A 26,312-nucleotide genomic window follows, 5' to 3' on the forward strand; every position below is an offset into this window, starting at 1 on the left:
AACACATATTTATTTTTGTCTGAATGGGTTTACAAAATTTTTACTTTAGGTTATTAGGATATTATAAATTACCTACCTGCCATTGCAGGAGAAATAAGAGACTCGGGTTTGATCCCTGCGTTGGGAAGATCACCTGGAGAAGGAAATGGCAATGCACTCCAGTATTCTTGTCTGGAAAATTCCATGGACAGAGGAACCTGTCATGCTACAGTTCATGGGGTCACAAAGAGTCGGACATGACTGAGCGACTGAACATTCACACCTTTGGATATTGAGTTAAATCATGTGTCTCTCAGCATTCAAACAAGAACTCATTGGAAATTCTAGCTTCACCTTCATTTTATCCCCCCATCTGCTCAGGTAAAAAGGGCACCTGCTGTGGAACTGACACCCTAGCAGACCCCCTCTGACCATCATCACATTTTGCCTCATGGGGGCAGTATTTGCAAATCAAGGGGAAATTACTACAGGAAGCTGTCACCACAGTCCTAAACCATTATCTTCCTACCCAGCAACCCAGAGTTTTCCTCCTAAACAGTTCTGAAGCTGCTTGGAGGGCTTGAACTGTTCTCCTCCCTATCCATCTTGCTAAGGGTGACCCATAGACCCACACATGGGCCCCAGGAGTGACCAAGGGACAACTATTTTCACTTTGGACATCCCGCATATGTGGGATGTGGTTTATTTGTCAAAGAAAAAAGTAGAACAGATTTTATTCAACAGCTTATTATAACTCCTGAAGCATTTAGAACTATGGTATATGGGCCCACATTAGGACCTTGCCTCAGGCCCTAAAGTGTTCAAGTGGGGCTTGGCTGACTTTATAATATTTTATTGAGGGTGACGATCATTTAGCCTAAGTTCAGCCAGCTTCAAAATGTCTTATTAGATCATTAAAACTACCACCACAACCCTAATAGCAGCTAAAATAACATGATAAGGAATTTATAGCTTGTTCCTTTAGCTCCTGTTAATATAAACAATGCTATTTAGGGTCTAATACTGGTATTGAAATATTCCCTTCATCATGTTCAACACAGTTAGTTTACTTTTCAATATACATATCTCACTGTTACAAAACTTGGGGAAGTAGGCAATTAGCATGTTCACAAATCACAAAATCTTAAATTAGAACTGGAAAGAAAAATGACACCAAGGAATGTGTTTTTAAGTCTTGTTTATGTACAGAGGCCAAGATAAGGACCAGAGCTTATGCGTGGATCTTAAGGGACTGTCCCTCCTTCAGAGAGAAAGGCTGGTCACCATGACGACTTCTGGTGATCTATGCAGATCTAGACTCAAACCCTGTCTCTGCTTGTTGTTGTTCAGTTGCTAAGCCATGTCCTATTCTTTGCAGGCCCATGGACTGCAGCATGCCAGGCTTCCCTGTCCTTTGTTATCTCCTGGAGTTTGCTCAAACTCATGTCCATTGAGTCAGTGATGCCATCCAACCATCTCATCCTTGGTCACTCCCTTCTCCTCCTGCTTTCAATCTTTCCCAGAATCAAGGTCTTTACTGTTTCTGTTACTTGATGGCCATTGAGAAATAGAAACAGGAGGATCATTAGTCACTCTTGTCTTTTATGTCTGTGATATAGAACATAATAATCTCCCTCACAAGGTTATTTGAGGGACTGAACAAAATCACAAAATGGCACACTAAATAGGAGCTTGGTTGTTTGCTTCCCTTGTTTTCCACTTACTTCCACCTTGCATCTACTTCTTTTCCTTATTTTATTTTCTTCCATTTATTTTTCTGCTTGCAAGTTTTCTGCTTTAGCTTTTCAATTGCGTTTCCAAAAAAAAGAAACTAATAACAACTATACTACCACATGATATGGTCTACCAAACACTTTTCCTGGTGATCTCTAGTTATTCTGTTTTGTTGGTTTCTTTCTTTTGCTTTTATCTGGTTTATTAATTTTTTTAATTGGGGTATAATTGATTTATGTTATACTAATTTCTGCTGTACAGCAAAGTGATTCAGATATCTATATTTCTACATGCATACTTTTTCATATTATTTTCCATTCTGTTTTATCATAGGATATTAAATATAACTCCCTGTATAGTAGGACCTTGTTGTTTATCCATTCCATATGTAATAGTTTGCATCTGCTAATCCCAACCTCTTCATCCTTCTCTACCCTATTCCTTCCCTCCCCCCAGCATCCACAAGTCTGTTCTCTATAGTAACCAATCACCAAATAAATAGTTGTTTTAAATCTGGCCAGTCCTTTAATCAAGCCTGAGCTCTAGGCAAGGTCCTTTGGTGTCACTCTAAAGTAAGGGCAGCAAGGGTCTCAATGGTTCCTTAATGGTGGGAACCATTAGGAACTTCTCAAGGGAAGAAAATTAAGGTGTTAGTTGATATCTTTATAATTCACAGAAATAAACTTTTTAAATTTACTTAACAAATATTTATGGTGTGTTATGTAGCAGACACAAATTTACAGAAACAAAATAAAAAAGAGAATATTGAGTCTTATGATGAGCTTAAGTACTATGGCCAGTTTGGGTATGAAGAGTTAGAGAGTTAAAAATAAGTCAAATGTATTTATAATATAAAACCAACAAAAAGCTGTTGTATAGTGCAAGTAACTAAATATTTTGTAAGAACCTATAAGGGAAAAAATCTGAAAAAGAATACGTATGTACACATATGTTATGCATAACTGAGTCACTTTGCTGTAAGCAGTAATTAGCACAACACTGATCATCACCTATATTTCAGTAAAAAGTAAATATACAATGTGATGAAAAATTGATAAATGAAATAAAATTTTTCAGCTTCAAAAGTATATACATATATGTATAGCCGAATCACTTGCTGTACACTTGATAGTAATACAACATTGTAAATCAAAAGTAGTTTAAAAAATAAACTAGATAACATAAACAATAGGTGTTTTTGAGGAAAAACTGTGAATAAGAATAAATTAGAGGATGCAAATTTAGAAGTAAACATGAGGAATACCTTTTACATCATGCATTAATTCTATTGCCTCAGTTTCTTCTTAAAATATGTTTTTGCAAGTGGTACAAAATGCAAAAAGTTGCAGAAGAGTACACAGAAAAGAACGAAGCATTTTTCTTCAATGATCCCACGTTCTTCTCATCTGCTGATCCCTACCTTTACAGATTCCTGTTGATCTATGCACTTTCAAGTCTATATATTCTTTTCTCTTTTTTTAAGCACAGATACTGTTTACACTGCACTGCACACTGATTTTCCTTTTCATTGAACAATCTATAGTGAAGAGGGTTCCACATCAGAACATAGAAGGCTACCTCATTCTTTTTAATCGAAGCATAATATTTCCGTACGGGTTTGTCAAGCACACACACAAAACAAGGTGAGCCCAAGGCAAAGGCCTGGTGGATCCACATATAGATAAAAGGTGCCACTGTGAGATTTGGATGATATGTGACTTACACAGACAGTAAAGGGAAGAGGAGCCAAACAGTGAAGTTCTCAGTCCCACAGACCAAAACAGATAACACTAAATGTGAGGGCAGATGACCACAAGGTGAACTATGGCAGTCTTCATTGCTATAGATATAACTGTAGGCTTCAGCTTAAAACCTAACAGGGTACTGTGGGGCTTCTGAGAACAGAACGTTTTCTTTGTTTCCCAGTTTCCTGATTACAGGAAACAGGCTTCATTCAGCCTCCATTATGTTCCAAGTTTCAATGGGCAGGTTCAAACAGTTGCTAATCAGGGAAGGGAGAGGATGCAGATATAAGGGAGGAGCAGTCAAGAAACAATAGTGCAGCCTTGAGGTTCCTCCTCAAGTTGGTTGTTCAGTCACTAAGTCAAGTCCAACTCTTTGCCTCATGGACTGTAGCATGCCAGGTTCCTCTGTCCTCCACTATCTCCCAGAGTTTGCTCAAATTCACGTCCGCTGAGTTGGTTGTTGTTGTTCAGTCACTTGGTCATGTCTGACTCTTTGAGACCCATGGACTGCAGCATGCCAGGCTTCCCTGTCCTTCACCATCTCCCGGAGCTTGCTCAAACTCCTGTGCATGCCTTTAATCTTTCCCAGCATCAGAGTCTTTCCCAATGAGTTGGCTTGTCATATTAGGTGGTGAAAGTATTGGAGATTCAGCTTCACATAGTCTTTCCAAAGAATATTCAGGGTTGATTTCCTTTAGGATTGACAGGTTTGATCTCCTTGCAATCCAAGAGACTCTCAAGAGTTTTCTCCAGCACCACAATTTAAAGTATCAATTCTTCAGTTCTCAGCCATCCTCATGGTCTAACTCCCACATCCTTATGACTACTGGAAAAACCATACCTTTGACTATATGGACCTTTGCCAGCAAAGTGATATCTCTGCTCTTTAATAGCTTTGTCATAGCTTTCCTTCTAAGGAACAAGCCTCTTTTGTCTCCAAGGTTTAATTTGGTGTGGATGTACAGAGGCCAGATTCAACATCAAGCTAAGCAATTCTACGTGATGCAAATTTATTCTAAAAGGGCACAGCAGAAAGCCTCAACCATCCTTAGAACCTAGAGAGTGAGAAGAAGTTGCATCAGGACAGACCTCTATGAGGCAGAGAGACAAGTGGGCAATGGCCTTGAAGCCAGTAATTGCAGGCCTCCATCCTCTTGTGTCTCAGGAAGATCTGCTGTGTCCTGCCAAGATTCACATCAGCTGTGTTGCATGGCTTTGGCTGCTTGGTCCAAGTGGACAGTGTGAGACCACTGGGGCACCCTGGCAGAGCTGTTTCTCTACAGAGCTAACCAGAATTTTTAATTAACACCCTTCTGATGAACTTTCGGGGAATTTTTAACTTCCTGTTATTCCTGACATATACCCCAGAGCACATATTTGCTTATAATTGTAGGATAAATTCCTATAAACAGAATTGCTGAATTGAAGGGCACTGAGTTAAATTTTGACAATAAGCCTTTTCTTTGATATCGTATTAATTATATTCCCACACTCAATGTATTAAATCATTCTGATTCCTTCACTTTTGTGGCAATACTTAATGTTTGTGTTCCCTGCAGTCTAAGTTTAAAATATCATTCTAGCATGAATTTGCATTTCTTCTTTTTATGAGTAATACTGAGCATCATTTTATATATATGAAAGCAGTCTATATTTTTTATATATTCATATTCTTTATCTATTTTTCCATTGAGTCACTATTTTAAAAATTATTTGTGGGGGCTTTTTATTCATTAATTAAATTTTTAAACTCTTTTCCAAGTTTTGGGGAGGATGATATCATATCATATTTTTTGTGGAAGTTCATGTGGCCTTTAAAAATTTTTTTTACGTGTAAAATTTTTCATGTATTTTATTTATAGGTTTTTAAAATTTATGTCATACTTGAGAAGACCTCCCACAATCTTTGACTATAAAAGTACTAATTCATATTTTCTTTCAAACTTCAATAAAACTTATTTTTGAAGACACATATAGATAATCTATTTTTAAGTGCTTAGATGACTTAATGAAGCTTTAACTAAGAATTCTCATTAAATACATTCTTTTCATCTTTTAAAATTCTTTTTTCATCATTTATGTTGTGATTATACATAGTACATGTAAAAATATGCTTTTAATAGTTTTGGTACTGTTAAAGTGGCTATGTAGAAAAGGATCACCAAGCAATTTTGATAAGAAAAGACTTAGGTTACAGACTCTCAGAGAAATGGAATCTCACTAAGATCCTAAAAGAAAAAAAATATCTTTTCTTAAACCCTTGTGATCTAGACTGAAAGTAAAATTAATTGCTATAGTTTGTCTCACAAGCATTTGGGAAAAAAATCACATGGGCTGGGTGATGTGAGCTGTGATAACATTCCAGTGAGAAGTAAAGGATCTACATTCTTTCTGCTTATGTTTTTTGGCAGAAGGTTCTATGAGCCCCTGTCTATGTGTGCCTTCCAGGTGAGAGGAGAATCTGACAACTACATACATGTGACAGAGGCAAATTCCCTGCTAGATTCTTCACAGAAGGGCACTGTGTCACTTGATTGATATCCTTGACATAATCTAAAATGCAGGAATGAAAGCTATCATATTTTCTTCCCAAATATTAACACATCATGCTAAAATTTGAAGAGGAACCTGGACTTGTAGACTGTAATTGTCCCTGATGTAGAATTTGATAGGACATAGCTCTGGAGAAGTAGGGCTTACTCTGAAAATGGGTCCCTGGAACTCAGGGATCTGAGTTCAATCACTCTTCTACCAGTGTTAGCAAGACCCAAATGTGTGCATATGACCTCACAGCAGATATCCTGTTATATAAATAACATAGGTTCTGATTAATAGACAACATTGTTATAAAATAAACCATAGATTCTCTGTCATTAATAAGTCTACAAATGACAAATACTGAAGAGGATGTGAAGAAAAGAGAAACCTCCTGGGCTGTCATGGGAATATAAATTGGTATAGCCACTATGGAAAACAGTATGGAGGTTCCTTAAAAAGTTAAAAATAGAGCTACCATATGATCCATCAATCCCACTCCTAGGATAAGTTCAGTTCAGTCATTCAGTCGTGTCCGACTCTTTGCAGCCCCACAGACTGCAGCATGCCAGGCCTCACTGTCCATCACCAACTCCCGGAGTTTACTCGAACTCATGTCCCATCAGTGATGCCATGCAACCATCCCATCCTCTGTCGTTCCCTTCTCCTCCTGCCTTTAATCTTTTCCAATATCAGGGTCTTTTCCAATATTAGGGTCTTTTCCAATGAGTCAGGTCTTCACATCAGGTGGCCAAAATATTGGAGTTTCAGCATCAGTCCTTCCAATGAATATTCAGGACTGATTTCCTTTAGGATGGACTGGTTTGTTCTCCTTGCAGTCCAAGGGACTTTCAAGAGTGTTCCCCAAGACTACGTTCAAAAGCATCAATTCTTCAGTGCTCAACTTTCTTTATGGTCCAACCCTCACATCCACACATGACTACTGGAAAACCATAGCTTTGGCTAGATGGACCTTTGTTGGCAAACTGCTTTTTAATATGCTATCTAGGTTGGTCATAAGCTTTCTTCCAAGGAGCAAGCGTCATTTAATTTCATTTAATTTTCATGACTTCAGTCAGCATTTGCAGTGATTTTGGAGCCCCAAAAATAAAGTCTGTCACTGTTTCCATTGTTTCCCCATCTATTTGCCATGAAGTGATGGGACCAGATGCCATGATCTTAATTTCCTAGGAATATATCTGGAGAAAATCATAGTTCAAAAAGATACATTCATCCCAATATTCACTGCAGCACTATTTACAATAGCCAAGACATGAAAGCAACCTAAATGTTCATTTTATGATACATATATGCAGTGAATATTACTCAGCCATAAAAAAGAATGAAATAATACTATTTTCAGCAACATCATGAACCTAGGGATTATCATACTAACTGAGGCATGTTAGAAAGACAAAGACAAATACCTTATGATATCACTTACATGTGGAATCTAAACTATGATGCAATAGAACTTATTTACAAAACAGAAACAGACTCACAGACCTAGAAAACAAGCTTATGGTTACCAATAGGGAAAGGAGGAAAAGGGATAAATTAGGAATTTGGGATTAATATATACACCACTAAATATAAAATAAATAAATAACAAAGACCTACTGTGTAGCACTTGGAACTATATTCAATATCCTGTAATAATCCATAATGGAAAAGGATATGAAAATGAATATGTTATAACTGAATCACATTGCTGTACACCAGAAAGTAACACAAAGTTGTAAATCACCTGTTACTTCAATTTAAAAAATAGACCTTAGATTCAGATATCCTATTTAGCAACAATGATGCTCATATTGCTTCTGGGCAACTGAAATTAAGAGTTTTCACTTTCCAGGTTTTTTCCAACTACTTAGTGGTGAAGTGGTAATTATGACACAGGCTCCTTTCTCTCCACACAGCCTTGAAGGTGAATCTTCAAGGCTCGATAACTCCAGTTGTTTGACAGACTTCCCCAACACCTAACTCTCCTGAGCCAGTGCAGCCAGTCTAATGTCATTGTTATGGCCAGTCTGTCTTCTTTTATATTCATATGAGCAAACTGGCTGCATCCTCTGGAAGGGGTTTGGCTTATCTGAAGCAGAGAAATATTTCTGCCTCATAGAAATATTTCAAAGTGTTTTTTCCCTAGGAAATACTTTTTACAAGGTACCAAAAAATTCAAGAATTTCTAGAAGAAATCTGTTTCAGTTTCATAAATTAAACAACATTGTAGGATTTCTCTTATAAAAATGCTGACATTCACTTTAATGCTACTATGCTGTAATTTCATACATATTCTCTGTACTGGAGACCACGGATAAGTAGAGATTCAGTTCAGTTCAGTTCAGTTGCTCAGTCGTGTCCTACTCTTTGCAACCCCATGAATCACAGCACGCCAGGCCTCCCTGTCCATCACCAACTCCCGGAGTTCACTCAAACTCATATCCATCGAGTTGGTGATGCCATCCAGCCATCTCATTCACTGTCGTCCCCTTCTCCTCCCGTCCCCAATCCCTCCCAGCATCAGAGTCTTTTCCAGTGAGTCAACTCTTCGCATGAGGTGGCCAAAGTATTGGAGTTTCAGCTTTAGGATCAGTCCTTGGAAGTAGAGATTAACCTGAAAATAAATGTTAAATCAGGCAACTGGGTGAATTTTAGAATCACCTCTCAGGCCATTAGAAGTCAAGTATTTGGGAAATTACTGAAACTTGATTTTGTGCTTTTTTGTTGTCCTCAAGTTTAAAAAAGATCTCTTTAAAATAATTTCAACATTATGTGTATTTTTTGTGTTTTCAATCACTTAAATGATGTTGTCAAAGGAGAATAATTGATAGTCATAGATTTCTAGTTATCAGCAACTTAAAAAACAAAAACTACCTACCTGATATATTGCATCCTGAGTCAAAGAGTGACAAATTTCTTTTGAAGTTAATGAATAGCATAACTTATCAACCATATGTTAAACAAAGGTTACGATCAAAAGAGGAGATCTTTCTTATAGTTCATAATTGTGATGGGGAAAAAAAAAGTCAGATCCTAAATTTTCAGTCATTTAACTCCACCTCCACTGTTCTAGTATATATCCACTGTTGATTGACATTGTCTCCTAACAGGATTTCCAACCATCTGTCCAGCAACCATCCACCTACAGACAGATCTAGGCTACGGAGTAACTAGTAACTTCAGAGCTACCTTCAGAGTAACGGCTCTAAAATAGTTGTTCTCAAACATTAGGGTACATCAGAGTTTCCTAGAGGATTTTTTGAAAATGAATGATTGAGACCCTCTTTCCTGAGTTTCTGATTCTCTGGGTTTGGATGAGACGAAGGTATTTTCATTTCTAACAAATTTGTAGGAGATACTAATTGGACTGGCCCCTGAAACAAACATTCAGAATGACTCCTCTGAAACATATGTCTGACCATGTTACTACTCTGCAAAAAGTCATTCTCTTCCTTTTCCCCCATAACGTAGGTCATGTGACTCATCATCTGGTGGGTCTTCTCTAATTCTTATGCTTTAGCTCTCACTAATCTCCTGCCTCAAGTGATGTGTTGATAAATGTTCAAAATCTGGCTGTTCAGGGTATAATACATACACATAGATACACACACACACACACATCTCAATACATGCATGTGTGTGTGGCTGCATGAATGCATTCAGATATTATGTTGTTTTACTGATATAAGTGATGTGCAGACAATTTACAAATAATAATAAAATATACAATAAATTATATTATAAATTACATCAACCAACTGATTTTTATAGATTGCTTTTGTCGATTTTTCACTGAACTCTTTTATCCATAATCACATACAGTCTCTGTCACATATTCTTCTTTTTCCCTTAATTTTTTAAACAACACTTGACAGGCTGAAGGCAAGAGGCTTCAAGCCAAACTTGCCCTGCAGGATGTAGTTTTTCCAATCTCTGGTCTAGAGAATCAACAAAGAAATACATCAACCCCTGATTTATAGGACTTGCCAATATCTATGGTATAAATATTCCCACCATGATGAATTTCAAACTATCAAAGGGATGTCACTCAACTTGGAGTCGGGAAGAGAGGCACTGAAGCATTCAAACAGACTATATCTATACCACACAGATACAACAGAAGTAAATAATCTCAAATACATATAGATAGATGGAAAGAGATAGCTATAGTAAAGTAATTAGGAATAAATGAATTTAGTACCTTTTAAAAATACTTTGATGCATTATAAGTTTATATAACTGAATTTTCCATAATGACTGCATCATGCCTTGTAAGTTTCTGAGTCACCACCATATTTGCCAAGGCATTTTCTCCAGACTCACAGCTTACACTCTCTCCGTGGGCTCCTTCATGGTCAGCTACCTGGACTTAGATGGAGGTGAGGAGATGCTCAAACGTAAGATTTGTCAAGGTCCCACATCTTCTCACTTGCTCATTAGCTTTCTGATTTTCTTGCTGATCCTGAGCAAGGAGCTCAAGGGTTTGTAGGGACAGAAAACTCACCTCATAGTCAATGTCCAAGGCATCTGCCTCCCCCTTGGTACGGAAGTGCTGTGTGTGCCTGTCCACGGTGAAATTCACATGTTTGCCAACTCGCTCCAGGAGGACGGAGTGCCAGTGCTGGTCATCCAGTAGGCTCCCCAGGGTGACTGAGGGTGGGCTGCTGCTGAGACGAGGTTTACTGTCATCTGTGAAGGGAACAGGAAGAAAGGATGGCATCTGTATCTCCAGGGCAGCCTGCAGTGCTATAAATGGAATATTCTGCAAGCAAGGCCAACTCTCTCTATCCAAAGTAAAGGATGATTCTCTCTCTACAGACTCAGAACTGTCCTGGGCTTGGGATGGAATACCAACTTTTTCCCACAGATTCCAGGACCAAGTTCTCCATCAACTGACATTCACACTCACTTTTAGACATGAAAGAACATGTTTCTAGGTCTGGTGCAATTACATAATAAGAAAAATCAGATGTCGATAGCAGTATGAATAATATTGAAAATAGAACTCATCACATTTAGAAAGAAAGCATATTCTTTGCACTTGACTGGCTCTTGAAAGGAGGAAGTGAATCTTGAGTTGTACTTTAGCAAAACAGTGAATGCTGGATAAGTAGAGGGAAGACAGCGGGCCCACTGAGTTAGGTAAACATGCAGGCAAAAGCAATGGAGAGGAAATGATCATTTTAGCTGCAATTTTCAAGTACCTACTCTATCAAGGGTATTTAAGTACAGATTGTATAACTTCCAAGTTCGATACTCTAAGGCAAAATGATTATCTGCATTTAGCAAACTATGAAGCTGAGGTCTGGTGAGGTTAAGCATTCCTAGGCAGAGATGTAGCCAGGTCTCAAATTCAGATCCAGTCAGATTTTTGACTCTGATCGTGGCATGGGTCATGTGTTGATTCAGCCCAAGCTGAGTTTGGAACACACCCCTTGGGAGGATGTGAGAGGTACATTTTTCAATCAAGTGCCTCTGGTTCCCCTTCTCTTCATCTCTCCTCCAGTTTTATGGTGTTCTTGCCTGTATCCTTCTGTCAAAACGATTAGAGCTTTACTTTTTTTTCTTTCCTACGGAATGGCTCAAACTTAGCAAAATGAACAGTTCAATGCAACTAATTTTACTTATATGTAAATCTTCTAATTTTTCAGTATTTTATGTATTCGGTACCCTTAGTAACTGAAAGCTAAATGTCTCTCGTGTCTCTCCCAAAATGTGTTTTATAGAACAGCTGCAGCAGCCTGCTCCACAGTGTGGCATTCAGGGGGCAGAAGCTGCCATTTCCCCTGTGGGTTGCTCACACCCACCTCCATTATGGTCCCAAGTCACTGCTTCCTGCACAAAATAACACTTTGTTGCTTCCTATGGGGGTGGGGGGATTGTATCCAACTGATTCATAGCTGACTTTAATTGATTTGTTCAATGACATATTGATTTGTTCCACGTCTTTTGAGTTCTTAAAATGTGTCAAATTATGCATATACATTATTAGGTCTTTTACTTTTTCTTCCTCCTCCCTCCATCCCTTCCTTCCTTCCTCCCTCTCTTCCTTTCTTCCTTCCTTTCCTTTTTCCATCCACCACCCATAAAATGGTATTGATAGCTATCTGTCTTGCTTACAGAGACAAATGCTGTACACAGGAGATAAAGAGTTAAAAGGCACACTTCCCTCTCTGAAGCATGCTGCTTGTATTAACAGCAGTTAAGGCAAGGAACCAAGAAAATGCAGGGTAGGAAGCTGTGGGTATTACATTATAGAGAGGGGCCAGGCCGGAAATTTGGCCAGAACAAGGAACATTGTTACCTAACCAGGAAAAGCATCTGCCAAGGCTAGGGGTTCAGGAGAACCCCATAGAGGGATTCCATGCAACAGAGTGCTATGACCATGTGGGGCTGGCTGATACCACCTAGGATCAGTTGCTAGTGTGAGCTGATTTACAGTTTGTGTTTTACCTTTAAGAAATGGGAGCCACTGGCAAATTAGTAAGTCAGGGATTACTGGCTCACACTCACATCTTAAGAAGGTTGTTTTGGCAGCTGTATGGGAATGTGATTAGAAGGCAAGGCTGGCAGGAAAAATGACAGTCATGTGGATGGAGGATGAGGGGCATAGGTAAAGAGAGCACAAGAAGGGCGGATTTCCAGGTGGTGAGAGGCGGTTGACATGTGGTAGCCTAGAATGTCATTTGGATACTGGAGTGGACATAATAAAAGAAAGACTCACTGAGAAATGACTTTTAGGATGTTTGCTCCAGCAAGCGGATGAAAAGAGTTACCAGTCAAAAAAAAAAAAAATTGTGTCTGCCTCTTCTACACACACACACTCACACACACACTCACACACACTCACACACATACACTCACACACACACTCACATACACACACTCACACACACACTCACACACACACTCACACACACATTCACACACACACACACAGTCAGCTTTTATTTATAAAATAAAATATGCCCAAGGACTAATGACTGGTTGAAGAAGACTGTGTCTTATAAACTATTAGTTCTAAGTTGATATACTCAAATAAATTGAATATTAGAGCCTTCACTTTAAATTTGATATGCCCTTCCCTTTTCCTTATAAAGTTAAAAGAGCATTTAAGACTTTACTAATATGTCAAAAACATTAAACATTTGAAACTGTAAAACCAATGAAAGTCACAAAAAGAAAAAGTAAAGGAATAATATCTTTTCCTCCTACTTATTTGTTATTATGTGTTGTTTGGGTGGGTTTTAGTGATATTTTGATTTTTTTAATAGAGAAAAGCAAGGATTAAAATTAAATACTTTGATATTTTCTACAGTATTATTCCTACTTCAAAAGATGAATTTAATTATGAAGAGGTCACACTGACTGTAATTTTAGTTTTTATTCTTTTTCTTTTCTTTATATATTTTAGAGTATAAATATTTTTGATATTAAGAAACACAACTAAACTTCATTAAAAGCATAATCCTCGACCTGCATGGGCTAATTATATGACTCATGTGTGAATTATTGAATATCTCCTGCATTACAAGTATATTTTTAATTTAAAAAGTGGCAGACATGAACATATTTTACCCTCTCCCTGAATCATTTTATGTTACTGCACAGAAATCTTTGTTTTGTTTTTAATCATTGTCATACCCAACGATTTTGCAACCCTCTGGGCTGTAGGTGCACCAGGTTCCTCTGTCCATAGGATTTCCCAGGCAAGAATACATGTATTGAAACAAATTGCGTGGAAATCAGTCCACTTTAACAGTTGGATAAACAGGAAATTCTGCTATTCATCAAGTAGGATGTTTCAAAATATATCTATATAAGGTATTACTATGAAGAAAAAAGGTTAGTCCTAAAAAAGTTTCCGTTTTACCTAGAAATGTTCATTATTAGAAATTATGAAAAAAACTTCATTCTGAAAAGATTATCAAACTCTTCATTCTGTAATATATACTTCAAGTCATATCTCAGTGGCAATTATGGTTCAACTAATAGTTTTAACTAGCTTCCAATTTATTAAGGCAAGATAAAAACACCTATGGGTAATTGCAGAGGACACAAAGACAATAAAAATCCACAGAATGTGTCTTTTAGGCCAGAAACACATTAGAGAAAAAAATTGTATTACTTATTAAGCTAAAACTTGTTTTCATGTAGTTTGAGATAGTTAAAATGAAACTATGTAAATATTACTCAAAACCCTAAAGCATATGAAAAATTTTACAGGAAGTTTGAAATATCTGCAAAATATTTCTAACTTGCTCTTCTCCTCCTCCTCCCCTACCCCACTCCAACATACTATCTATGGATAAGCATATCAAATTCTTCACCCTTGGAACTAGCCTTTTTCTGGATCCTTAGCATGTATATTGTTGTGTTTTCACTTCAAAATCTCCTTTGATTAAATCACCTTGCTTGGTCTTAACAGTTTAAATATGGATGGCACTTTACCTTTCACAATCTGTAGACTTCATATAGCTTGAGCAAATGGGAACATAAGCTTTCTTTTTTAAGATTGTATTTCAACAAAAAGTCACTCTTGGAAAGATTTGTTGTTGATGAGATAGAGAGAGGGCCATTCGCACAGAGGTCCCCAATGCCTGCATCCACATGACCTTTAGGATTAACTTTCTCACATTTAGTTGTTCAGGCTATGAATGTTGGTATTCACTTTTATTTTTAAGCTTCTTTTCTGTTAAAGTGAGGTAAGCATTTTACATAGTTTGTTTTTGTTATTCCTGAACAGAGCCTTACAAAAAGCTTCACCCCAATGAAGCCACAGGATATACCCAAGGTCACAATTAAGGTTACACCCTGTGCTATGACTCCAAAGCCAAATACTCTTATTACTTACTCCTATTGGAAAAATTGATACCTTCATTCCTTATGTTCTGGCCATCTGCCTCCCACCATACACACATGTGAGTTTATATAGCTTAGTAAGAATACCAGGAAAGGGATTTGATGGATCAGCAAGCAGAGAGTTATGGAAAAGGAAAATGCAGCAACCCAAAGAGGGAAGGACATGATCTAGATGGTGAAGGCAAATTTCACCTCTCTAGTTTATCCAGGATTATATAGACCACTATTTAGCAAAATTCAGGGTTGATGAATGTTCTCAAATACTCAAATGAAGTCTTCTGAAGAAAATAAAAACTAACAGGAAGCCATATGATTACGTGGACTTGACCCTCAAATCAGAGCAAATCCTTATGTATCACTAAAGAAATTTAATTCATGTCCTTAGTCCTTAAAAAAAAAATTCTAAATTTTATTGAATAAAACTTTCTCTAGATTTAGAGGTCAGTCTGACTCCTAAGTTGCATCTATCTTTTGTGACTTCATTATCTTAAAAAATATGGTTTTGATGATACATAGCTATCTATTTTTGGTTAATATTACAAAGTTAGAAAGTCAATCACAATAATTGTTTGACCAGGCTGTGACCTCCTTGAAAATCAGAACTGGTGAATTCAAACTTTTAACTCCCAGTGCATAGCTCAGTGTTTAGCTTAATGTACTTGTTCAATGAATTCCTGTACATGAATGACACAATTTATATAAAATGTGGTGTCAATTACCACACTGACACTTTGTCTGAATTTCCTGTCTTTCTTTCCTCTTCATAATAAAATCTCCAGCTCATTGAAGTTGGATCCAAGAAGACTTTCTGGACACCTCTACCCCACCCTGGTCTCTCCATTCTCAAAATTTTAACACATGAACAGCAACTTCTTAATATTCAATACCTACTTGTTTCATGAAAGTTTATAACATTTTAATGATTAATGTCAGGACGTTGTGCTTGAGTTGGAGAGGGTTCTAATCTTGGGTCGACAGCTATGCAACTACATGATCTCTGTGACCCAGGGTAACCAACTGACGATCAAAATGGTTGAATTTGAAAAAGCTAAAGTAAACATTCACTGGACTCCCTGGAGTAGGTGCAGAGTATTCAGTGATATCCAAGATATCTCTGTGTGTTGGTTATGCAGTCAGATGTTTTGCCTTTGAACCTACGCTTGGCTCCCGCAAGGACAGTTTGCTCCACACATGTTTATACTATTTCAAGGTTCTCACTTTCCTATGAATGCCTTATTGCACAATCTGCCTCAGTTCAAAAGCACGGGACTCTTGTAAGGATGAATGACCTGCATGTGCGATTGATGTTTTGTTTAGTTCTTACCACAATTCCCCAGTCATGTAATGCCTCTGCTCTTTGATTCTACCACCTGAATGTACAAGTTTGTGCTGCTGTTATTCTACAGAGGGCAGACTGCCACAGACGATCTGAATGAGATGTGCAAAGAGTGGAAAGAGGAATCTCTATTAACTTCCTTGTGGATTGAGAGAAGAAATTTCTTTCGCATTAATAGCTCTAGAAAAATCATTGTTGTACCCTAAGAGAACAGTCAAAGGGGAAGGCCTAGTTTGACTGCAGCATTGAAATGGTCTTTTCAAGTCAGTTGCCACAGAGGTAACTAAGTAATATGAATCAGAATATCAGCAAAGAGCATCACTTGTGGGGAACCACAGCACACCATGCATCTCCAAAGGCCCTCCTCTGTAGCTGTCCATGACACTGAATCACTCCATTCAGCCTAAAACACTGAGTTATAAAGTCACAAATTAGAAAAGGAACATGCATTGGAGAACTATCCCTACAGGGAACACTGCTGGAGTGTCCACATAAGCTGGGAAGAGAGAAACTTCCTCCTTCACTGGCCCAATACCATTTTTAGCCCATTAACTTGAATTCTTAGATTCTTCCTCTCTCTCTTCATTTTTCTCTCTTTCCTGATTCATTTCTTTAAAAAAAAAAAAAGACCTTGATCATGGATAATATAAACTCTTTCCTCTTTGAAGGTTGTGTGGCAAGTTGGAAAGAACATAAATTTTATATAATATGTAAATTTTTGTATAAATAGCTAAGGAAAAACACTTGGAAAATATACCAAAATTAATAGGATTACTGGGTTGTAGAGTTTTGAGTGACTTTTTTCCTCTTATTTATAATTTTTTTTTCCTTCAGGTTTTCTAAAACTGACATATATATTATAATCTGAAAATAAGTTTAAAAGGCAGCAAATATGATTAGATTTTAATTGTGACTACGCTAATTACTAGCTGCATCATTTGAGCTGCTGACATATATTCCTCCAGTTTAATATTCCATATAGGTAAGTTGGAGCTAATGGTTATGTACATAATGGGCTGCTTTGAGGATTGGATAGGATACTGCACATTGTGGAGATCACAGGAGGAAGATTAGCTAAGGCTTGGGGATGAGCAAACCAAAGGAGAAAAATGTGTATTTGTGTCGGGCTCTGATAGGTGAGATGAAAACCTCTTTCCCAATAACCCAATTGGCCTGGAGTACCTGCTTCAGGTAGGTGTTCTTTTAGTTTCCAGAACTACAGCCATGAACACAGTGTTATCTTGCCCTTGTGTAACTTTTGTTATAGATTTTCTTTTATGGGCAAATCAAATCTATTACCATTCTGCCTTTCCCTTTAACTTAGTGCTTCCAAAGATTTGCTGGCTATGACAGAGATATGTAGAGCTAACATACTAGTATATGTCAGTGTCTCTCCAGAGAAGGAACATAAAAAACTGTGCTATTTAATAAGTATGCTGGGTAACTGTTTAAAGGAGGTAAGGAAAGGAAATACTCAATCATGGTAAACTCATGGAGATGAATAAATACAAAAGCAGAAGAAAAATTCCAAACTTCGTAAAATACAGACTAAACATATTTTTACTACCAAATAATTCACTAAATGAGATTTCCCATTATCACCAACACAGTTAGAAATATGGGTTAGATGGAAATCTGGAAAAATAATTGCTCTGTCTTCTTTATATCACAGCAGGAGAGGGTCTTCTTCATCTTAATAGACCCATTTCTTTCCAGGAAGACCAGCAAACTATAGGATGTGGGACATTCAGATATCGTTAGTTGAATAATGAGCAATATGAGGAGTTTCACTGTGTTTTTTTACTGACATAGAAAATTCTCAGGTGGCATTAGTGGTTAAGAATCCACCTGCCAATGCAGGAGACATAAGAGGTGAAAGCTCTATCCATAGGTCGAGAAGAGCCCCTAAAGTAGGAAATGGCACCCCACTCCATTATTCTTGCCTGGAAAATTCCAAGGGGAAAGAAGATTGGAAGGCTATAGCCCTTGGGGCCACAAAGAGTCATACGTGACTCAGCACGGCAGATTGGATCACAGAAAATTCATTTTGAATATTTTTAGTTTTCACGTTCATGCCCTGCTAGATAGTTATTAATACTATCCCAGGTTAGAAATAAGTAAATTGAAGCTTGGAAGTTATGAACTTTCCCCCAAAATAAATAGCTGGCACCTGTCTGCAAATAAAATCTGTCACATGAGCACACCTTTTCCTTTCCATCCTGCTTTACTGTGATTGAAACTGCTGTACATCACTGGGTTATGCTTGTTGGGGCAGAGTTTCAGAGGGGTAATGGCAATAACTTTATCCACAACCCGCAATGCTCTGTGAAAGACTTGTCACTGGGTATTAGGGAGGAAGTTACTCCATCCATTCTCCTTTCATGAAAATTGAACACCAGTTAATAGACTGATATGTTTCTGCTGAATATGTCCATCTTTCATAGACTTCACTGATAAATTTCTTTAGGTATATGGACAAAACTGATTTGGTTACTAGCGAATCCTCTTTAGGTCTCCTCTGGGTGAGACTCTAAAGATGCCTTTGCTATGTATTTAGTTTAGTGCATTAGGTATCAATTTAATGAACTAAACTTGGGATCCAGAGGCTCTCCTTGCTAGCACTGCCAGTGTCCAACATGGAGGCTAAGGAGATGCTCAGAAATTCCTCAAAATAAGTATCTCCATTGCCTGGTTTTGGGGATGAATTCACAATAATCTTCATTCTTATGCTAATTAGTAAAAGAACTTATTACTAAATAATAATTATTAAAGGACAAAAAATTATCTCTGATATTTCTAGACTTTCATGTAACTTAAGCCTACAAACTGAATTCTGATATGACTTTTTTTCTTTACTATTTGATCAGAAATACTCAGCAGTAGGTGATAATTATCTTCCACAAGTATACTCTCCACCCCTTCCCCTAACACTAATAAATACCCAATGGGAGGCAGAAACTCATTCTTACTGAAAGTGGTCTCTTCCTTTTTCATCACCCTGACACTTTTTTCCTAGTTCCTTTTCTCCAGTAGAGCTTCTTGGTTTGCCTTTGCGAATTTCGGAGTTCTACTCCCTGCCTTCTGTACTTGGCTCATGCTTGCTTACAAAGTACCTTTCACATAAAGGAGGCTGACCATCTCTTAGTTGATTGCCCAGAAATGCAGACCTGCCAGTAGTGAGGCAGGAACGATGGATGCCAACCCACAGCAGGAGGCCTGAGTCCTAAACACATAGAAAGTAGGAGGGCTGCTGCTGCTGCTGAGTCACATCAGTCGTGTCCGACTCTGTGCAACCCCATAGAAGGCAGCCCACCAGGCTCCCGTCCCTGGGATTCTCCAGGCAAGAATACTGGAGTGGGTTACCATTTCCTTCTCCAATGCATGAAAGTGAAGACGCTCAGTCGTGTCCGACTCTCTGCGACCCCATGGACCGCAACCTACCAGGCTCCTCCGTCCATGGGATTTCCCAGGCAAGAGTACTGGAGTGGGGTGCCATTGCCTTCTCCAAGTAGGAGGGCATTCTGTACTAAATTTCCTGGCATTTGGCAAATATAGGGCTCACCCTAGCACAGCCTTAAAAAAACAAACAAAAAAACAGAGTTTCCTTTAATAAGACATAAGAATGCCCATAAACTTAGATGCCATGTACATGACCCCTTGTTCCCTCACAAAACAAACAAAAATTAAAATGTATCTTCTCCATTTTCCCCCAGGAACTTAACTTTCATAAGTGTAACAAGTATAATAGATGGTGAGCAAGTCTTATTATATTGTAGTATGTGTGCTTCTGTGTGTGTTCAAACTTACTCAAGCTAAAGTTTGTTACTTGAAAAAAAAAGTGAAATGCGTAGAGAAAGAAAGGAAGGAAGAAAAATTAACCTGTATCTCTCCATACTTAGCAAAATTACTTTGTTTAAAGAATGCTATTTATGGCTTAAACATTTAAAAGTGTGGATTTTTCTTCTCCAATTTGGATAAGGAAAATATGTCACTTCAACTGTGACACAGCAACTTCTAACTGACACACTAAGAGGATAACCTGTTACAAAAGGAGTTCCCCGTAGCCCAACATGGCCAGGGACAGGGCAAAGCTTGACCCTACCCAAGCTGAGGTGCAGGGCGAGCCTCCCTCTCTGGAGCTCCAGGGTGATGTGGTCTCCCCGTTGTCCTTCTCCATGGAAGAGGACCCCATCTCCTTGCATGCTCTTGAACTTCAGGGAAATCACATCTTTGAGAGTACTCATCAGCTTCTGATTGAACCTGTAGAGTAGGGAGCTTCGACCATCAAAGTCAGCAACGTCCGATTCTAGGCACAAGAAGAGAGAGGAAGGAAAATCAGTGCACATTCTCAGAATGTTCTCCCTCTTTCCTGTCTTAGCTGTTGTTCAATTAATTGAAATGTTCCTGTCATCTATAGGGTACTGACTCAAGGGGAAACATATAGACCAGACCCAGTGTAATTAGACTTAGGGGAAATATTCATTTTCAAGCAACCATCACAAACTCAGAGTGAACCGATCATCAGCCTAGAAGTAAAATCTCTCATTAGTGATAGTCAGCTTTTGCTTGAGGGGACAAGATGCAAATACCACAAGTACATTTGTCAGGCTCTACTGTGTCAGATTCCCAGTTATAATAGTCTCTTATGATTTATTCTTCTTATTAACTTGCTTCTGATAGTTGGAGTCATTTTCTCTCATCATCTCCAGCTCAAGGTCAGAGATGAAAAATATAGTTCATTATTTCAACCCTGACTGAAAAGTGCAGTTTTCCTCGATGTGTGTTGAGAAGGAATCTGAGGTTTTACTTTAGGTTCTTTTAGGTTTCCTTTAGGTTTATGGTTTCCATTAGTCATATATGGATGTGAGAGTTGGACTGTAAAGAAAGCTGAGCATTGAAGAATTGATGCTTTTGAACTGGGGTGTTGGAGAAAACTCTTGAGAGTCCCTTGGACTGCAAAGAGAACAAACCAGACAATCTTAAAGGAAATCAGTCCTGAATATTCACTGAAGGGACTGATGCTGTAGATGAAATGCCAATACTTTGGCCACCTGATGTGGCCAAAGAAGAACTAATTCATTGGAAAAGACCTTGATACTGGGAAAGATTGAAGGCAGGAGGAGAAAGTGATGGCAGAGGATGAGATGGATGGCATCACCAACTCGATGGACATGAGTCTGAGCAAGCTCCAGGAGTTGATGATGGACAGGGAAGCCTGGCATGCTGCATTCCATGGGGTTGCAAAGAGTTGGACACAACTGAGTGACTGAACTGAACTTATGTTCATTGGAAAATAATATTCAGTAAAAGCAGATTTACTATTTGAACAGAGAGGACAAATATCTTGCATCCTTATCATGCCTGCCTTATCTTATGCTGATGATATGTATCATTTTAGTTTTCATATAAAAAATGAATATTCATTATTGTGAAAGCAAAAAGCGAAGTCCTGGTAATTATGATTTAGATAAGCTTATGTAACAGAAATGAATAACCATATATGAAAATTGTATGTCAAAAAGCTAATAGGAATTTTCTTTTCCTTTTTTTATTGATGCCAATATATTATATTGGCTTCAAGAGTACAACACAATGATTAGATATTTATATATATTGCAAAATCAGCACCACAAAAAGTGTATTTAACATTTGTATTTTACATAGTTACAGAATTTTTTCTTGTGATGAGAACTTTTAAGAACCACTCTCTAAGCAACTTACAAATATGAGGAGTCTTACCTCACCAAAGAATATATGAAGATGGCAAATAAGCATCTGAAAAGATGCTTCACATCACATGTCACCTGAGAAATCCAAATTAAAATAATGAGGTACTTTTAACTGTATGTCAATTAGAATGGCCTACGAATTGATGCGTTTGAACTGTGGTGCTGGAGGACTCTTGAAAGTCCCTTGGACTGCAAGGAGATCCAACCAGTCCATTCTAGAGGAGATCAATCCTGGTATTCATTGGAAGGACTGAGGCTAAGGCTGAAACTCCACTACTTTGGCCACCTCATGAGACGAGTTGACTCACTGGAAAAGACTCTGATGCTGGGAAAGGTTGGGGGCGGGAGGAGAAGGGGACGACAGAGAACGTGATGGCTGGATGGCATCACCAACTCGATGGACATGAGTTTGAGTGAACTCTGGTAGTTGGTGATGGACAGGGAGGCCTGGCATGCTGTGATTCATGGGGTCGCAAAGAGTCGGACACGACTGAGCGACTGAACTGAACTGAACAGAACTGAAAATTTTTAAATTTTTCTCTTCAAAACCATAATGCAAAATGTGAGCTTTGGGTGATTGTTGTTTGTCAGTGTAGGTTCATCAGCTGAATAAATGTACCACTCTGATGGGGACACTGATGATGGGGGAGGGGGACTTGTGTTTGTGAGAGCCAGGGTTATACTGGAAGTCTCTATACCTTCCTCTGTACTTTCCTTAATTCTGCTGTGAATGTAAACTGCTCTAAAAATAGCCTTTAAAATAATTAATACTTTTTCTTTGGAAGTGTTGTTATAGGTGTTTTTATATTTTTCTATTCTTTCATCATAAAAACTTTTACAAAAAATATTTTATTACTTTTGTAAGAGGAGAATGTTAAGGCTATTTAATTATGGTTTAAAACAGATCCATTATATACCATATTATGTGGGTGGGATGGTGGTGAATTGGTGTATGAAGGGGGTGAAATTATTCTTATTCAAAATTAACTACTTGAGAAAACTCAATTTTTTTTATTATTCACCAAGCAATTAAAATCCTCACCTTGAGCAAACACAGTGATAAATTAAGTTGTTTTTTTTTTTTTTTTTTTTGACCAGGGAGCTAGAAATATCCTTTGGAAAGCTGAAATTTTGAAATGAAATTAAAAATGAAACCATACTTTTCTGGTAATTAATTTTGAAATACAATTTCATAATTTATTCCTATGGAATAAAGTGGTTCTAACCAAGGTTGCTAATACACCTGAGACCCAAAAATGAAATAGTCTAGAGACAGAGGGATTTTTACCCATCCTCAACTTTCTCAGACCCTCTTCCACTTCACCCCATCAATGCTTATACCTCTCTCCTCTGAAACCAGTCTCTATCAAAACCAAATGGAGACTATTGACAGCAAGCTGGTATCAGTCATAGAATAATAAGGATCATAATGTAGATAATAGCATGGACGTTAAACTGTGATGGCTGTAGCTTAACTGGGTCATGTTGGCAGCTCTATATCTTGAAGACTTGATATCCTCATCTATAAAACGGGGTAATTGCATCCTTCAGAGAAGATTGCTGCAAGCATCAAATGTGCTTATCCATATAAAGTATGTATACAAAGGGATGCCATCATGTCTGGCATGTTACTTATGTTAAATCCTTAATAAGGATTAGGAGTATTAACACTGTTTAGGATACACAGAGGACCTTGCATTCCTCTCCAGTCTACTCTTGTGAATGACACCTCACTTTCTCACCTACAATAATGCTTTTCACTTTTTGATTCAATGGTTTACTGCCCAGGGGAGGCAAGTTGGCCCCAAATTTCCTGTTCAAACTCAACTTGAAATTCTTTGTGTGCAGATCTGCAACTGAGTCTTCCTGCTCTATTCTGAAGCCTCAACCCTAGCTCTGCCCCAGACTCTGGATTAGGAACTGGGTCCTTAGGAGCCTAGTGCTGAGTGAGGGGACATGGCACATACAACTGGAGAGCCATGACAATCATATGGCATGTCATGAGCTAAAATAGAAGGGTAAACCCACTGCTATGGAAACAGTATAAAGTTCAAACATTGTATATGACTGTGAGAGTGGGGTGATTTTTGACATGAATAAGCATGCAATCTGAGTTACTATTGAAAAGACATGCCTTAATCTAGTTGTCTCATGAGAAATTTGGAAAATTTTCAAGAAGATATGCTCAAATGGTTTATTAAGATTCCAGGAACAACCAGAAGGAAGGAGGTACTGCCCTTCCCCACCCCTCTCCCCCTTCTTCCTAGCGTTTATGCCACGTCTTATTGCTTGGAGGCCAAAACAGACTGGAAGGGGGCTCAGCAGTGATGGTAGTAATATTGCTGCGGGGAGAAGGCTCTTCCTTTCTCCTCTCCATGGCGCTATCTCCTCTTTTCCAGTCCTTCCCAGCATTCATGATCTGCAATTCAATCCCTCAGATACCTAGCTAATCTAGGGAGTTTATCAATGCTATAAGTGGTGATGACATAGGTTACTTCTAAGAAAATATATCTTCATGTTGCCACGAGATCTTAAGGAAACTGAATTGATCAATAGGGCAGGAAAAAAAGAAAATATCGTTGAAGAGTTAGACTATAAGGAAAGCTGAGTGCCGAAGGATTGATGCTTTTGAACTGTGGTGTTGGAGTAGACCCTTGAGAGTCCCTTGGACTGCAAGGAGATCTAACCAGTCCATCCGAAAGGAGATCAGTCCTGGGTGTTTATTGGAAGGACTGATGTTGAAGCTGAAACTCCAATACTTTGGCCACCTGATGGGAAGAGCTGACTCATTTGAAAAGACCTTGATGCTGGGAAAGAGTGAGGGTTGGAGGAGAAGGGGACGACAGAGGATGAGATGACTGGATGGCATCACTGACTCAATGGACACGGGTTTGAGTGAATTCCGGGAGTTGGTGATGGACAGGGAGGCCTGCTGTGCTACGGTTCATGGGGTCGCAAAGAGTCAGACACAACTGAGCGACTGAACTGAACTGTCTCTGTCCTCCTTTCTTCCCTCATCCACTATTTCTCTCCACAACCCTCATCCTAGTCCATGTGTGTGTGCATGTGTGTATGTGTGTGTGTGATATGCATGTATGTCTATATTGAAGGACATAGGGACACGTATAGAACACACACTATGAGCCCTATAATGCTCAAATTTTTTTTGTGCTTGAACTTATTCAATCATATCAATCACCTATTGTAATAGGGAAGAACAAATCTGACTCTGTTAGATTTGTTTCTTTTACCTTTGCATTCTAGTGCTTTTGTTTTAAGAATGTTGCCTATAGCCTGACATATCCAGCATAGTCCATTTTTAAGACTCTGGCCTTTAATGGTGTAACATCTTTCCATTCATACAGAGATAAAAAGTTGCAGAACAGAGAATAACATTTGTTTTGTTGGAGATTTAAAGGAATATCTTAACCTGACCCACTGGACAGCTGCAAGAACAAAGGATTCTGACAAAGTTTGCAACAACGAACCACACCTCTCCCTCACCTTGCCTTTTAAAATGCTTTACTTGTACATTTCAGGGAATTGGGAGGTTTCTGGGCACAAGCCACCCATTTCCTTGCAAGTCCCTGAAATACATCTTTCTCTGCTCTAGATTTCATCATTTCAGTTTGTTTGGCCTTGTGTTCAGTAACACTATGCTGCTGCTGCTAAGTCGCTTCAGTCATGTCCGACTCTGTACGACCCCATAGATGGCAGCCCACCAGGCTCCCCTGTCCCTGGGATTCTCCAGGCAAGAGCCCTGGAGTGGGTTGCCATTTCCTTCTCCAATGCATGAAAGTGAAAAGTGAAAGTGAAGTTGCTTAGTCGTGTCCGACTCAGTGACCCGATGAACTGCAGCCGGCCAGGCTCCTCTCTCCGTGGGATTTTCCAGGCAAGAGGACTGGAGTGGGGTGCCATTGCCTTCTTCGGTAACACTATGAGGAACACACTATTTTTATTATTGCTATTTTACAAGTGAGGACACTTTATGGCACAAGGAGCATGCAGTTAGTAAGTGGCAGAGCTGGAAATCCAACCAACCCAATGGGACTTAGCTTACTTTGAGTGTGCTGAGAATCTTTCCGAGTGCCACTCCTCTCTGGCTGATGCTCTGACATGCAGCTTATTAGTCTGGTGCTTAGCCCTTTCCTTAGCAGCTTCCTCCCACAAGTTAGTCTTCCACTGAGCACACTGCCACTCTCTTTGATAATTCATCTCCCAACCAGATTTTGACACTTAGTTGTTTCCAGATGTGTTTACTCTCCAGCTTTCCAGCAGGACAGTCAATCCCTTGGGAAGAGGATTCAGATGTGTATAAATCACCTCATTAATTCAGAACCCAGAATTACATGTGAACTTGATTTAGGGACCTAGTGCTGTACCTATGCC

The 26,312-nt window shown here is 38.6% G+C and overlaps 1 protein-coding gene across 2 annotated transcripts in view; it reads right to left on the minus strand.

Moving 5' to 3' along the window:
- Nucleotides 1-26,312, minus strand: part of CNTNAP5 (contactin associated protein family member 5) — a 1,080,786-nt gene that overhangs the window by 541,211 nt on the left and 513,263 nt on the right. For both annotated transcript variants that reach the window (XM_055397661.2, XM_088842198.1), the window contains exons 5-6: nt 20,297-20,500; nt 10,501-10,685 (exon numbers count right to left, since the gene is read on the minus strand). In XM_055397661.2, coding sequence (XP_055253636.2) covers nt 10,501-10,685; nt 20,297-20,500 — 389 coding nt within the window. The remainder of the gene's footprint in view (nt 1-10,500; nt 10,686-20,296; nt 20,501-26,312) is intronic.

The sequence above is a fragment of the Moschus berezovskii genome, chromosome 2 (assembly GCF_049115385.1).
Source record: "Moschus berezovskii isolate FMDL1 chromosome 2, NW_MosBer_1.0, whole genome shotgun sequence".
Taxonomy (NCBI): Eukaryota; Metazoa; Chordata; class Mammalia; order Artiodactyla; family Moschidae; genus Moschus; species Moschus berezovskii.